We start from the raw sequence: 15,743 nt of genomic DNA, 5'->3' as shown, positions 1-15,743 counted from the left end.
GCATCACAACCACTGTAAATGTTTGTTTTTACCAGCCCTCCATCCTTATATTTTTTGCTTTTCATTTTGGTAGCGGACTTAGCAATAGCGACCAAATGCTTCCAGCCTCACAAGGAACATCCCCTTCTTGTAGAGGACAGCACCTGGTCGTCCCCACAAATCTCCTCCTGCTTGCCCCAGCAGCACGAGAGACATCTCCGAAGGCACACGGAGGCACCACCCAGCTCTGCCTTTGCATTTCTGAAGTTTTTCCCTTGGTTTACTTAATCTGGAGATGTAACATAAGCATTGGCTGGGACACGGGGAGCACCGTGCTGCTGCCAGTGTCCCCAGCCTGGCTGTCACGTCCCCATCTCGTGCCGAGGAGAACAGCCTGCCTCGGGAGGACGGAGTCACAGCGCTGCAGATTAAATGCCTGTGGCACCAAGCAAGGCTAATTGGTGGTGAGGAGCACTACAGACAGCTGTTTTGTCTCATTAAACGAACTCATAAAAAAGTATAAATAGGCTTGCTCTGAAGCCAGGGTGATTATGGGAATACGTAATAGCCATTTGGGCTTGTAAGGCTGGGAGGGAAAACCAGCCCCAAGGATGTGGGCTCTGGCCCACCGAGACTCAGCAGAGGTTTCCTACAGTCCCCCAAAGCGGTCATGGGCAATTGAGAGCGGTCCCAGTGAACCTCATGGCAATGAATCCCTATTAAATAAATCCCTATTATCCAGAGCCATTTACTGAACAAGATGACCTATTTAATTCCTAACAGTCTCTCATTAGGACCGAAGATTGCTCAGGAACAGCAAAGTAAACCAAGAAAACAATGCATGTAGAAATATGTTTTCATAACTGCTTGGGAATTTTAAACACGATTTTTCTAGAGAGTATTTTAAATACAAAAAACAGCTAACAGTTTAAAGCCACAGGCTTATTATTATGCTACTAATTGCTGGCAAACACAGAACCCTGCATGGGTGAAAGTATGGATAATTTTCGTATTGTGAATATTAAAGAGAAATGTCATGGCACTGCAGCATAAATCTAGATCTCAGACTGCTGTAAACTGGATTAGTTGCACAGATGACAGCATAACTAAATAGAATAAATACCAGGATAAATAGGGAAAAGGTCTGGTCCAGTCTGAAAACTGAATTGTCAGGGCCTATTTTCCTTATGTGTTTACTATGTGAAGGAAATTTTATTATGTCCTCATTGCTGACAAACACCTTGTCAAATCATTTTAAATGGTAATCTTATTTGAATATCCATGCTCATCTAAAATAACTAATTGTTCTCAATTATCCAAAAATTAAACCTGTGCTAAGTGTTTACCAATTGTTTACTGCCTTTTCCACAACTAATCTGATTGCTCATCCTCACAATGAAGACTAATAACTTAAATGATTTGCCAATTGAAAAAAAAAATCAAAGAAGGTATCTCAGTAGCTACTCCTAATTAATGTTTTTCTGCAGTATGTTACCAAAAGGGAAAAAAAAAATCAATGAATGTTGTGAAGGAAGTTAAATTTGTGCCAATTCCAAAATACCTGCCTTTGCTCCCTTTCAAAATAAGAACCTGTAGACAGAAATTATGCATAATTTATAGATAAATAACTGCTTTTAATAAAAAAGTATTTTCCCCCTGTCTAGCCTGCATCCTGTTCTGCGTGGTTACAGGGCACTGATGCAGCACTGCACTGCGTGGTGCACGCAGTCACACAGCCACCGAGATGTACTGGCTAGCCAGACAATTTTCCCTCTCAGATGTCCTTTAACAGTGAAGCAGCCCCGACTCCAACAGGTCGAAGCATATCTTGTGTTTGCCAGGATCCAAACAAACATGGAGTTTACTGCAGCTCTGAAGCTGGCATTCTCACCGCGCTGATGAGCCACCTTGTTCAGAAGCCAGGGCTGATACGATAAGCTACCCACTTTTACCTGTTTTGAATAATAAAGAATCTCTGTAGGAAAAGTGTTCATTTAATCAAGCTGAGGACATGGGAAACATGCAAAAACTCAAAGTCTGCAAACTGTAACTAATATCCTGTAATATTATTTGTTGAATTTCCCTTTACGTCAATTGAGAAGTCAATTTAGTTTTATAATTGATTTTCTGGCCTTACTCTTTCAAGTTAACTATGTAAAAAATTGAACCAAATATTTATGGAACTGAATAAGCAGCAGGAGGGAATGACTTGCAAAGGTAAAGATGAAAGCTGGAATTTTCAAAGGAGCAAGAGGGAGCTGAGTATCCAGCCACCATGGAATCTCAATGGGCTTGGGTGCACACCTCCTGCAGGACCCCACAAAAATCCCAGGCTGGAAAAATTAAATATTTACTGCATGACAAAGAATAAGGAATGGCTTAGGAGACGCGAAGTAGTTAGGTGATGTGAACAGTGAAAATTAAAGAAGAGGGATTATTTCCAGTGGGGAGATACTGAGGGTATTAACAAGAAATAAAGAAGAGAAGCGTGTCAGCTGCATAGCAGGAAGAAGAAATGTCACCACTGCCATCACTAACAGCAGCATGCATCTAGTCCTGAATTTAGATCTTAAAAAATAAAAGAGAAAAAAGAGAAAAAGAGAAAAGAGAAAAAACAATCACCACTGAGTGCACATTACATTTTTAGGAGGTAGGACAGGAACGATATTGCCAGCAATATTACAGAAAAGGCAGGAAAACAGAGTAAAATGATTTGAGTAATTTAAGTAAGCAATTATCACAGAATTAATTAAGATCTGGGCAAGTCTGGAGAAGGGGTTAATAATTATTCTTATAAATGAAGAAAATGACAGACAGCTTGACTCTTCAAAAATACTCTTCCATATGAAATAGCAAAGATGCCGCTCCAGTGACAAGTGGAGTTCCTCAGGAGTTGGTATTGGGACCGGCACTGTTTTACATCTTTGTCGGTGACATGGACAGTGAAATTGAATGCACTCTCAGCAGGTTTGCCGATGACACCGAGCTGTGTGGTGCGGTCGACACGCCGGAGGGAAGGGATGGCATCCAGAGGGACCGGGACAGGCTGAGAGCTGGGCCTGTGCGAGCCTCATGAGGTTCAACAAGGCCAAGTGCAAGGTCCTGCACCTGGGCCGGGGCAATCCCAAACCCGAACACAGGCTGGGCGGAGAATGGACTGAGAGCAGCTCTGAGGAGAAGGACCTGGGGGTGGTGGTTGATGAGAAGCTTGACATGAACTGGAAGTGTTCAAGGCCAGGCTGGATGGGGCTTTGAGCAACCTGGTCTGGTGGGAGGTGTCCCTGCCCATGGCAGGGGGTTGGAACAAGGTGGTCTTTAAGGTCCCTTCCAACCCAAACCATTCTGTGATTCAGACATATACTTCAAGACTGGATCTGCTCTACCCCACTAGGAATGAATGCTTATCACAAGCATATATAAATTTACATATTTTTTTTTAATAAATAAAAAACGCTGTGATTCAGCAATCCCTTACTGAGTATCTTCATTTCCAACTCCTCTCTTTCCATTAAGTAAATGTTATACTTTCAGAGACATTATTTTACTTCCTGCTGTTCCACTAATAAATACTACTTTCACTGATCATAGATTAAGCTCTTTATCATTATTTTTACATTAAGTTGGCCATTCCTTCTTGTAAGCAACTTGTTTGTGCTCAGCATCAGCCAATGCTGCTTCTACAGCAGAAACACAAGGAAAGAGGAAAAGGTGCAGCCACCACCACTGTTCAGAGACTGACAAGTACATAGAATAGAAGCATACAATAGTGGGAATTTAATTTTGACTTGTGTTTCTGAGATCATCTCCTTACAGTCACATATTTATTTTTATGCCTGTGGTTATAAATCCTGTAACTAGGTTCCACAGTTGGAGAATTTGGCATGTAACAACAGGCTTAAATTGGGCATCACAGGAAATCTTCTTGCCCAGACATTGGAAGTCAAGGTGACAGACTTAGATCGAAGTGATTTATTAAGATAGATTTAGACAGTGTCAAAGCCAGGAGATAGTTGAACTGAGCTCAGTGCAGAAGCCCAGGCAGCTGCTGAAGCTCTCTGTATCACGTATGTGCAGACCTCGCTGATTTGTGCTGGGGTCCAGATGGAGCAACTCTTGCATACAGCTCAGGTACAGGAAACAGGAGAGGAAGGTGGGTTCAAATTCCGCCTCTAGCTTGAGTGTAAAAGGCTAGGTCTTGGCTCTGGAGACACCTCCAGCAAACTGCAACGAGGAGAGCTGTGGATAGCTGGCACCTATGCCTGATCTTCCCAGGAAACAAAGGCTCTGCTTTGCCAGGGCGCTGGTACTACCAGAAAGACAGCTCAGTCTTGCTTCTGCCTGGGGATTAGGAGAGCTTGGTATCTGCATGGCAAGTGGAAAACCTTTGTCTAATTTCCGCCTCTATTCAGCATAACTAAAACCTACTTCCTACACTGCCCAGGCTATACATAGATTACAGATTTCTGGATCAAAGGAGGAGGATGAATACGGGTGCTAATCGGCCATAAGTATAAGAGAGGAAACAAGAAATTGACATAGCTGTGACGCATGGAAGTAGAAGGTCAGAGGCCTGGACAACATTAAGGTCAGGCACTAACCAAATTTGGGACTTAAACTTCACAGACTATGTTGTTTGCTGGATTTAGTCTAGATTCTTCCTTGATCATTGTACGCAACGGAGTGTGTGATTCAGGACAGTACTTCCTTTGATATCAGTGGTATGAATAAAATTAATTTCTGGGTGGAAGTAATAACAGGCACGTAACTCAGGCCACTCATTAATATCCTACAGCATAAGGACATCATACACAGAGTAAGTTTCTTTACATGTATAAAAAGACTGTCCCAGACATTTTCGGTGTTCTTTTCTATGAAGCGTGAAAAAGTTGAGTTAAAGCCAAGGATCTGTAGACCAGATTATATGAACAAACAACAGAAACAAAATATTCTGAGGCAACAGGAGGTACATACCACAATAAGGGAGGAATGAATTGGCATCTTTGCTAAAGGACCACTCACTTCAGAAATTATAAAAGCCATTTTCTTCGTTCTATGGAGGAACTCTTGGCACTATAACTACTGTATTTTTAATATTTCTTTTAGCAAGACACATTTTTCTACCGTGACCACTTGCCACTATTCTAACCTAATATTAAAAGTGAGGGATATAAACATACACAAAGAATGTACCCAGACTTTGGTCCAGACAATAATAGAACAGACAAAGCACAGAAAGTTTGTTCTGGAAGAGAAGGACACTAAAAAGAATAAAACTGTAAAGTTATGAATGCTAAGTTCTGAGTAAGGGTTGTTAACATGTTACACATCAATATATACTATCAGACCTTTTTTGTGATAGATTTAAAAAGCTGTCCATTGATCCAGGCTTTCACATGCATCATAGTTGTACATCACAAAGGCTGTAACCCAGTAGAAAGCCCTTTAAGCTGTTTAATTTATCAAATAGCTTGTATAATGCATACTGCACTATAAATAGCTGGCCACATTATATTTAACAGGCTATTCATAATGAAACATGCAACCTCAAACTAAGGTAAAAATGCGTTGGCAGCAACACGGTTTGACTATTTTTAACATTGCAGTGAACCATTATATTGTTCATGCAGATGTGGCTATTTCAGAACAATTTAAGAAGCCATTTAAAATAATATGAGCAGTCTTTTGAAATTAAAATGCATTTGCGTACATTTTCTTTTTGAGATGCGTCTAAGTAAGTTCTGAAACATTACCTGCATCCATATATAACCATTGTTTTTTTAATCATTGTTAAAGATGAACAAAGGTGAATAAAATGAAACAATGAATCTAAAAAAAAAATACATCAGTAGATAACTTTTTTTATAAGGCCATCCAAAAAAAAAATCAAGTCACAGCTATGCATAAGGAGCAGCATATGTTCTTCCAGGAAAGCCTTGGACAGGCATTATTCTTATCCTTCACCCGAATGAATTATCCCTTGGTCTAGAAATTCAGCTCTATGCAAGCTTCATTCTTCAGTCCAACCTGCATGCTACAGGTCCTCTGCTAAATCTACAGTTGATACCTCCTGAGTGATACTGTAGACTTCAGTAATGCTTGCAATAAGCCACAAAGTTTACAAATGAGTTGTAAATTTATTTTCCAGTTGGCTCAGAGGGAAAGCATTTCCAAACTGTTATGACTCAGACTCACACCTAAGACCAAAGTCACTACACCTGTGAGTCAGCTGTATTGCCTGGTGCCACTTTTGGTATGAGCAGTTATCTGAATACTACACACACACCACAGATTCAAGAGAATAATAAATCAGTTGCTACAAGTCCTGAGCACTGTACATAGCTATTGATCCATGAGGAAAATGCTCACTGAAATAGAGACAGCTGTTCTCACTTGCTTGACATGTAACCTCCTATAATTAACTAATTTCAGACCTCTTAGAATTAGCTGCTAGAAATGCCAACAGCTGAGGCAAACAAGAAGGCCACTCTGATCTGATAGTGGGGCTGTGACTGCTATCCACATAGTAGCAAACAGCTAACAAAAAAAAAAAAAAAAGAGGTAATTATTTCAGGGACTTGTAGCACAACTCGCATATTAACTCATTTTAAGAATGCTTTGATGAATTCAATTGAAGTCAATTAATTACATTTCCAAGTCAGATGGATACAAAGTCAAGACACTGCAGGTAGTGCATGTTATTCGATCACTGAATATTTAACAGAGATGATAGGATTTCAGTTTCCAGATTGTTTAGCTGGGTCTTTGAGCAATCAAGTGATGATGTCTGGCTGAACACGCTATTGTAGCTGGAACGAATACGAAATCTCTGAAGCAAAATGCAAGTCAATCCGATTTGCTCATGATTTTTTTTTCCTAACTAACTAGCAAGCTTCAAACTGCTATTTTAAATGCCTTTAAAGCTTGGTATTTAAGTTACATGAATGTTACTTAGCGACAAAGAAGAAAACTTTATGAACCAAAAAACAGTCTTCAATCAGAGAGAAAATCATTCTGAATTTAATTCTTACAATAGAGAATACGAGAGTAATAGGGAAGCTTTAAATCAGTAATTATGAGTTTCTTGAATCCAGTAAAGAGACAGAACCTCAAATGTAACCTCAAGGTATTACATTTCAGACGGCTGCATTTCTGGGTCACAGCAAAGTGCCGTTAGAGGAGATATTAAAATTTATCTTTGTGTAGCAGTGTAAAACAGCAGTATAATCAAGTTGCAAAAATTGCAGTTCAATTGGAAAATACACATAAAAGATTTTTGGTAGTATCTTAAAGTACAAAAGAAGGCCCCAGAAACACCAATATTTAAAAGCAAAAGGAGCCAAAAATGTAAAAGGAATACAATAGATGTTGCATGTTTTTGTAGAAAGAAGTATTGAAGCAAATACTTCCTATTGACAAAGCAGTCGCCACCTTTATGACTCATTGATTTCAACATGATTCAAGATCATTTACTATCCTAAAAGTGGAAAATCCACATGGGAAGAGTATTGCTACAAGATAAAACACTAGTAATAAAGTAATACCCTAGAAAGTATCCAGAGTACAATGACATATTGACAAAAAGGGTAAACTGGCTAATCTAAAAGGCCTTTTTATATTCAGCTGATAAGACTTAGTTATTCTGCTATCAGGATGAATTTATTATCAACACTATAAAATTGGAGCAGAGCACCAAAGTGACTGGAAAAGAATTCTCCCATGGCCAAAATCTTAGGTAAATATCTTGAATCAAAGAGATACTCAGTCAAAGATGATGCTGAAATTGGAGTTGCTCATTTCTTACAAACTAGAATTTGTCAAGTTTCATAAATCCTCTTTATCTCCAGTAAGCCAAACATGGCCAGAGATACAGGAGGATTTCCCAGGATGCTCTTTGGCAGCTGCCTCACAAGAGTGCTACGACTAAAGGAATGCCAACTATTTTGATATGAAATGTAAATGTGCTTGAAAAAGAGCAAAAAGGATGTCTGGTTTGTCCTTTTCATTTTGATATGATGTGATCCTGCAAAAGTTTCAGGTTACTTGGGGAAGAAAAAGGAGACATACTTAGGAAATGTATTTTCAGTGAGTATACAAAAAGTGCTTTATACATCCTCTGAAGACAGGCATTTGTTTCCAGCTTGGGATGAATCAGAATCCATGCAGGAGTTTATCAACTACAGAGCATCATTCCCTCAAAAATTAAACAGGCAGCCCTAATGAGCTAGAGGTTCTACGTACGCCAACTTACTGATGTGGTTTTTGGGACTCCATGGAAAGAGACAATGCAGGCTGGAGGCACAACAGGTCTGACCAGAAGACTTAACAAGAGATTTAGCTCCCGATGCAAAAAAAAACTCTTATATTTGTGTGTTTATATGTAGGGTCTCCAGGCAAGGTCCAGGTGCAAGCTCTCAGTTCAAGTCAGCGGAGCTACTCGACTGAGAACATGTAACCTTTCCATTAAAGATGAAACTAGAACCTCCATAGACTCCATTGCTTTTGTAACTCTATTATTGACTGTGTCCACCTGTTTGTGGCCATTCTCCGAGACTGCCTTTCCCTGTTGCTGCTCAGGAGGCTGAAGGATGCTTCAGTCATCTTGGTGCTGGCAATGCCTCACTCCTGGACACATTATACTCGGTCTCCACTCCAACACACTGGCACCCATGCACAGAATGAACACGAACCACTGCCATGGTTTGGTCATTCTGCACGTATAGCAAAACCCTTGCTTGCCTTGGAGTTGTTAAGCATCTGCAGCATGGGAGGGACTGTGCTGTGTGGTTCTCTCTTAAAACCAAAGGAACACAAACAGCCTGTGTAGCTATAAAAGTGAGACAGCACTGCTGTAAACTCTTCAAAGGGAGGGTTTTATTTGTCCATAAAACTTCAAGCTGTTTATTGTTTCGTATCTGGACAGCACTATTTAAACACATGCTCCATCCACACACAGTCATCTCAGTTTCACAACAAAGCACTGCAGAACAGCTTGTGAAAGCATATTGTTCAGTTAATTGCATTGGCATGCAGGCACCCTCACATTTATGAATTAACATCTACCATGGCAAAAGGATGTACAAGGAGACACAGGGACTGTGGCACTTGTCCCTGCAACTGCCAAGAGCTATGCTGCCTGATGGAGCGCAGCCCACAAGTTCTGGTCATCCCTTTTGTGCTTCTGTGGGCTACAGAGACCTCACCATTGCTGAAAAGGAGTCTTTAGGCAAAAACTCACCATGTCTTAAGGATATTAGGATGTTTAAAGCAGTCCTTCATGACCAACTGACTGCCAATAAGGCATCTGAAAAATACCCACTGGCCTCGAGGATCTCTGCATTAGTTTACTGCATACTGAAATGAAGAAAATCTGTTTCTGGAAACAAGTTAATGACAAAGAAACAGCCCAACCACAGTGGGACTTTGAAAGGTATCCAAGCATCCGTACTGGTTGCAAGAGCGTTGTACTTCATCAAAGCTATGCTGCTCAGGAGGAGGTAAATACAGGAAATGAAACACAAGATTTTATTTGACATATTCTTACTGACTATATTGATAGGCTACGCAAAATATTATGGAAGGAAATTACCTGTGTCAGCAGTAGTATAAATCCCTGTCCAATAACCACTAAGACTTTTGATAATGGCCCTGTTAACATAGGGGCAATGAATTTATGTTTGTCACTTAAATACATCAACCAAGTCTATTACACAAGCCCTTAGATTAAAGCTGGCACCTATTCAACACTGATCAGAGAGAAACAATAGGTTTCCAACTACGTGCCTTGAGGCCAGAATGTTTTCACAAGACAGAATTTGCAGGTTCTTTCCATCTTGCACACTTAGAAAAACTGAGAACATTTGGCAGTTGCTTGAGTCCCTGCATAATTCACAAAGTTTCAAGTATTCAGTGACAGGACAAATTATTCAGGCATCTTGCTGCCATGCCCTTCTGTTGCTGTTGCCTCAAATCTTCCCTCAAGGTTTTAGGAGGAGGAGATGCTGGAGAGAAATACTGCCTTTTTGAGAAGAGAAAGCTGTCATTCCCTCTGGCCCAAGACCTGTCCAGAGGAGTGCCACCACCGTAGGAGATGTGCATCCCCCAGACAGCACTCCCCTGAGACTAATTCCTGACACAGACAGCCCTTAAGTGCAACTACAGTGCTGATCCCGTCACCTGCTGTGCTTGTTTGGGTCCTTGCCTGTAGACCAGGTTGAAGGATGGGTTGAACTGTCACAGTAATACCTCTGTGTGTTTTACTAACTAATTTTCTATAGCTCAGTCTCTGTAAAAATACAGAAATCTCCAGGTTGGCTGTAGGATCCATTAGGCCTGACCTCCCTTGGAAAATCGTTTACTTTGTTGTTAGAAAATTTTCTCACAGGGTAATTGAAGGACAGAGAAAGATGTGTGAGGAACATTGCCCTTGGAACCACAGCCAGGCGAGCCTACCTGTGGGCACGTGCTCCACTGTCCCCAGTCGGACACTGCACACTCACTGGGGCAGTACAAGCTGCACTTCTGAACTTCTTCTGGGATTTCAGCCTGATTACACAGGGCGTTGGGTACCGTCTCCCCTCTGTGGTCCTCAGCAGTACTTACACACCTACACAGAAAACAGAAATTTTCATGTGAGGATCATCAGCTTATTACAGTGATGGATATCAGCAGGTCAGCACGACTCCAGTAGGACACTGGATGTAACACAAACCTATGTGAAATATGGCTGGACAAAACGTGGCATTAATAGCATTAACAAAGCAAGCCGAAACAGCTACAGACACTTTTGTCTTTTTTGTCTTTGGCTTTTGTTACTCACAGATTTCAATAAATACTTTGAGTAAACATTTCCAGCCTCATACAGGGGCTTTTAACTTTCATTATATGACAGACGAGTGAAGAGAAAATGACAATCAGCAAGAACAAACCTGTGTGTTCCCACTAGTAACATCCTCATTGCTCCCCCATGCCTAGGGAATGAACACTTCCTGATAATGAACACCACTTCAGTGAATGCAGTGCCATTACTTGGGGAAAACATTAGCAAAGCAGAATATCAAGGCTGTGCAGCTCAGGGGGCTGCTATATCTCTACGGCACCTAGGTTTAAGAATTCTAATTTAAACATCAGGCCTTCTTCCTGAAAGAAGTCTCAATCACAACACAAGGCTGCATCTCAGAGATGCTCGTCCTGTAAACCATTACACAGAAACGCATGTTTCTTTTCATTTGAAATCCTTTGGACTCCACAATGTATTCACTTAGCCAGTTATTTCAGCTTTATGTGAGAACATTTGAGCTCTTTTTAATTTACTATCGTGCTTTTGTCTTCACGCACCTGACTTTCCTCGTTTGTATTCCTTCTCCACAGTGGAGGGAATTTTGTTCACTGTTGATTTTGCACGGAGACCACGGTTCGACTACCCAGGAATACTGATTGCACTCAGTGTAGCATGGGACTGCCTCGTACACCTGCCAGGAAAAAGAATCAAAACTATTCATTTGAACTATCTGGGTTAGCATCTCTGCAGAAACACGTCAGCCAAAACCACAAAAGAGTACGCTGAAAAACATCCTGGCTTATGCTCCTTATGCCACAAGTGTTGTCATATCTTTAAGTTCGTTTATTCATTATTGACTTGCCAAGGGTTTTCTAAGTACATAATAAACAGTAGTATGCATGCAGCATCTTAGGACACGGGATAAATAACAGTTATTCTCTAAAGCCAGAGCAGGAATTCCATTACAATTTCATTTGCTCAGACTGCTCTTGCTATAATCTATCATGTCATTCACCAGGACCATACGCGCTGCATCTTTTCATGTTTCAGAAGGTACAAGTTTAAAATCAGCACTCATTTACCTCTCCTTCTAGCATATCCTGGGAAGTCATTTACTGTAAAAGAACGAAATTTCATGCCTCCTACAAATCTCATCTTTATACACAAACACCATAAATGCTTTTTTCCCTGCAAGTGACTTATCTCTAACGTATCTCCCAATCAAACATGACTGTGCATTCACCTGAACTGTGGTATCTACGGAGAAAGAAAAATACAGCCAAATACAGAGAAAAAAAAAAGCCAAAAGATTGATAAACACTTCTAAAAGATGTCAGACGTTCAAGCTGTTAGAAGCAACACACTGAGAAATAGCACTTTAGCAGATTTTTAGGTTTAAACAAATGAGCGTGTCAACAGCTCTGTTATGGTAACGAATAAAAGTTATTTATTTTGAATCCAGTTTGTCCACAGAAGCTGATTTGAAGACACAATGTTCTCTCTTGCTTTGTCCAAACGCACTGTGTGCTGCCCTGAAAAAATACAGCACACCCAAGATTTCTTCTTCCACACGCCGAAATTCCCTCGGCCTTGCTGCTGTGAGCAGTTCAGGTCTCACTGTTAAAATAACTGTAGATCAATCCACCCCACCCCTCAAACAAAGAAATTCAGCCACAGGTGAAATTTATAGCTTCATTTTAAAATAGCAGATTATGACTATTCATGTTGTGGTCACAGCAATAAATAAACCTTACCTGCAGTATTTTAGAGGTAAAGGATGGGGAAATTTAGAAACCAGCTAGAAAACAGAACCGGTGCCCCATCAGCACATTATTTTTTTTTATTTTTTTTTCCATTTGATAAGAAAAGAGAGAGACCTTGCTAAAGAGTACCCCTTGGGAACAGAAAACATCAGAAACTAATTTGAACTGTGGGTCTGTCTTTGGCGGTCTGTAAAGCAAGATAAGATGAAAAGTGAAAAAAAACAAACAAAAAAAAAACACAAAGGAAAAACAGCAAAGAGAGGGACCTAGTAGCCTAGCAGTCAGGGCTGGCAGGAGGTAAGCACGGCATGAAGAGGTGAGCGTAGATGGGAGAGGGAGCGGAGCGCAGGGCGCCACGGCAGTGGCGCTGCTCGGCGAGAGGCACAGGCTGCCAGGGGGCAGCCAGCCCAGGGGGCAGAAGGGCAGCCGCGACCAGGGGCTACGAGGCCACAAGGGTTTTTACAAATCCAGCTTTCGCTGGGCCCACACAAAAGGCTGCCAAAGATCACGGTGCTCATCCATCAGTCTGGGTTAATGATTTCCTAATGCCAAAGCAATGGTATCTGGCCTAACTATACGATATACAGGTATATATATTCATATATGATATGAAGTGTATATTGAAGCTAAGTTTCAAGTGGCATCCCAAGTGCCACCAACTAGCTGTGCAGCTCTGAGACCTGTGCTCCCAGCCGAGCCCAGAGGCACAGGGGACACGGCCGCACAAAGTGAAGAGCCAGCTCGCTCCCCAGCAACACCCAGCAGCTGGATGTAGAGACTGAAGGTATTTATCCGCACCCCTGCTCCACGGGATGGGGAAACAACCACACTCAGCCTGCGCTGTCTGACAAAACCCACTGCTTTCTACAGACATCAGTGGGAGATGTGTAGGGCGCCATCAGAGTTTCCCTTGTTGCGAGGGGAGGCAAAGCGCTGGATGTGCCAAGAGCTGGATGCAGGCACAGAGCACCCGCAGCCCTGGGGACAGACGCCTGCCTGGGCAGTGCCACGGGGGGTGAAGCCTCAGCTGATACCAGTGTGCTATCACGCATTACCTTGACAGCAAATGATGAGCTCGGGCTGACGGCAGGGCAGGTTGGGACAGCCCATGTGCCACCTCCGCTGCTTGGCCTGGGATTTCCCCCTCAGCAGCAGGCACCTCTGCCTCCAGCTCGCCGTCCTGCAGCATCCCCCCTCCCACAGCCCTTGTGCCAACTCCCACAGGGGTGACAGGCTGGCACGGGCCATAGGAGCCGAGCTAGGCAGCGTGTCTGCTCCTGTGCTGGGCAAGACCAAGGGCTGGGCAATCCTGGCTTGGAATCTCAGTGATCTCTCATTTGGCAGTAAAATCTTTTAAAAGATTAAAATTAAAATTAAACACGTAGAGCCCTCCCAAGCCCCATAAAGCCGTCTGCAGACAGCAGTAGAGCACTAACGCCAGGACTTTACCACTACTGCAGCTTGGTGGTCAATGCCTGCAGTATTTCCCATGTGTTACTTTTTTTGCATAAGAAAACCAGCAGAGTTTAGGCAGGGATGGGATGCCACGCAAGACCCCGTGCACCATTACGGAAATACAACTGATGTGATACCTCAAACGCTCTCTTCTGAAAGCAGGCGGGGTTGCAATAATAAAACTGTTAATAGAGCATTTGTACTCTGCTGCCTAGGCACGTCAAGCCTGGCTGACTGCACGTGAAAGCTCATCAGCCTCTGTCCCGTGACACACGCGTTGCCCTGTAGGTGCAGAGCAGGGCACAAACACACCACTTCGGTGGTACCCGAACAGCCGGCTCCAGCCCTGCAGCTCCTGCTCCATGTGCTCACCCCAGGGAGCCCCACAGCGTGGCAGCCTCTTGCTGCCCCCTTCCGTATGCCCAAAAGACACGAAACACAAAGACAACAACAGCTCCTGGGAAAATAATCCACTTACAGCTCACCCTTGCCAAATGTATGCAAAATTACCGCGACAGTGTATTTACAGTGCATTCAGGGCGAGCCATCCAACCAAGGAATGCACTACCACATTGCATCTCCCGAGGGGCAAAAACTAAAAATCAATCAAGGGATGGAGAGAGGGGCCCCTGTTTGGGACTGCTCGGGTAGGAGGAAGGACTGGAGGCTGCTGGTGGCTGATACTTAAACAATACATAGAAATGCTAGTCTAGTTATTTTCTTTTTTAATAGCTGACACTTCCTAATATACATATATATATAAATATATAAATACAACCACCAGAAAATGTTCAGGTGACTTACAGCGTTTTGTAATTTATTAATTTATTTACAGGTCAGGAACAATGCTGACCTTCCAAAGGACATATAGAAGCAAATGCCCAATTGATGTGATTCATTAGAAAAAACTCATAGCTATACTTCAGATAACTTTCCTGATGAGCACCTGCAGCTTAAACTAGAACAAGGCTCAACACTTCTGAAAATCACAGCGACTCCATATTTCAGTGAACATCAAGATTTATTGTCCCTCAAGGTAAATATTGACTCTGGTTTTCCCTCAGTCAATATTTTAGCTTTCAAGACAGTAAATCTTGGTGTTCGTCTCAACTTAAGTCAATATCTGCTTATTATATTAGAACAACCAAACTGATCACTGTAGCAGTTGCCTGAGACCCCCGAGGACAACCTCTGTGCTATTCATTTCTAATAAAAATGTTCTAAATTCATTGCTAACATAAGTCCATTTCACAGCACTGCCCTTATACCAAGGTTGCATTAGACTTAATACACTGAAACAGCCTAAACCAAAGAAATAACAACCTACTTTTGAGCTATGGAGACCAACACAAATAACACTAAAGCCATGTATGTGCTAAATATTCTCATGTAGAAAGAGAGATGATTTTCCCTGGTTTGCAATGACACTTAGAGGTAAAAAAAAAAATCAAGCGTAGATATTAAAAACACTCCTAGTGAGACTTGCCAGCAGTTTGCCCACTTCTAATACTTTTTGCACGCCCACTTGTTTATTTCCCACATATCCAGACTTCAAGAGGCAGCAGCAGTGGGATGGCACCGTGCACAAATGGCTCCCTCCTCCACTTACGGTCACGACTTCCCAAAATCTGGACTGCAGCCAGCGCTTCTCCTGCAAGAAGCCTGACACGAATGGACCCAGAGCACAGTGGGAAATACAGCTGCAGAGATGTCCATCCATTGCAATTACCTGCACATCCGACTTCTATGTTGCCTCCATCTACCTCATC

At 42.1% G+C, this 15,743-nt stretch overlaps 1 protein-coding gene across 10 annotated transcripts in view; it reads right to left on the bottom strand.

The window, feature by feature from the left end:
* THSD7B (thrombospondin type 1 domain containing 7B) overlaps positions 1–15,743 on the bottom strand; it is a 456,617-nt gene that overhangs the window by 23,147 nt on the left and 417,727 nt on the right. For all 10 annotated transcript variants that reach the window (XM_080600715.1, XM_080600714.1, XM_080600720.1 and 7 more), the window contains 2 exons: positions 11,314–11,447; positions 10,429–10,582 (listed from right to left, as the gene is read on the bottom strand). In XM_080600715.1, the coding sequence (XP_080456841.1) occupies positions 10,429–10,582; positions 11,314–11,447 (288 nt within the window). The remainder of the gene's footprint in view (positions 1–10,428; positions 10,583–11,313; positions 11,448–15,743) is intronic.

This window comes from Anser brachyrhynchus (assembly GCF_964034855.1).
Source record: "Anser brachyrhynchus genome assembly, chromosome: 7".
Lineage (NCBI taxonomy): Eukaryota > Metazoa > Chordata > Aves > Anseriformes > Anatidae > Anser > Anser brachyrhynchus.
Note: the sequence above shows the minus strand (reverse complement) of the source record. Positions and strands in the feature narration are given on the sequence as shown.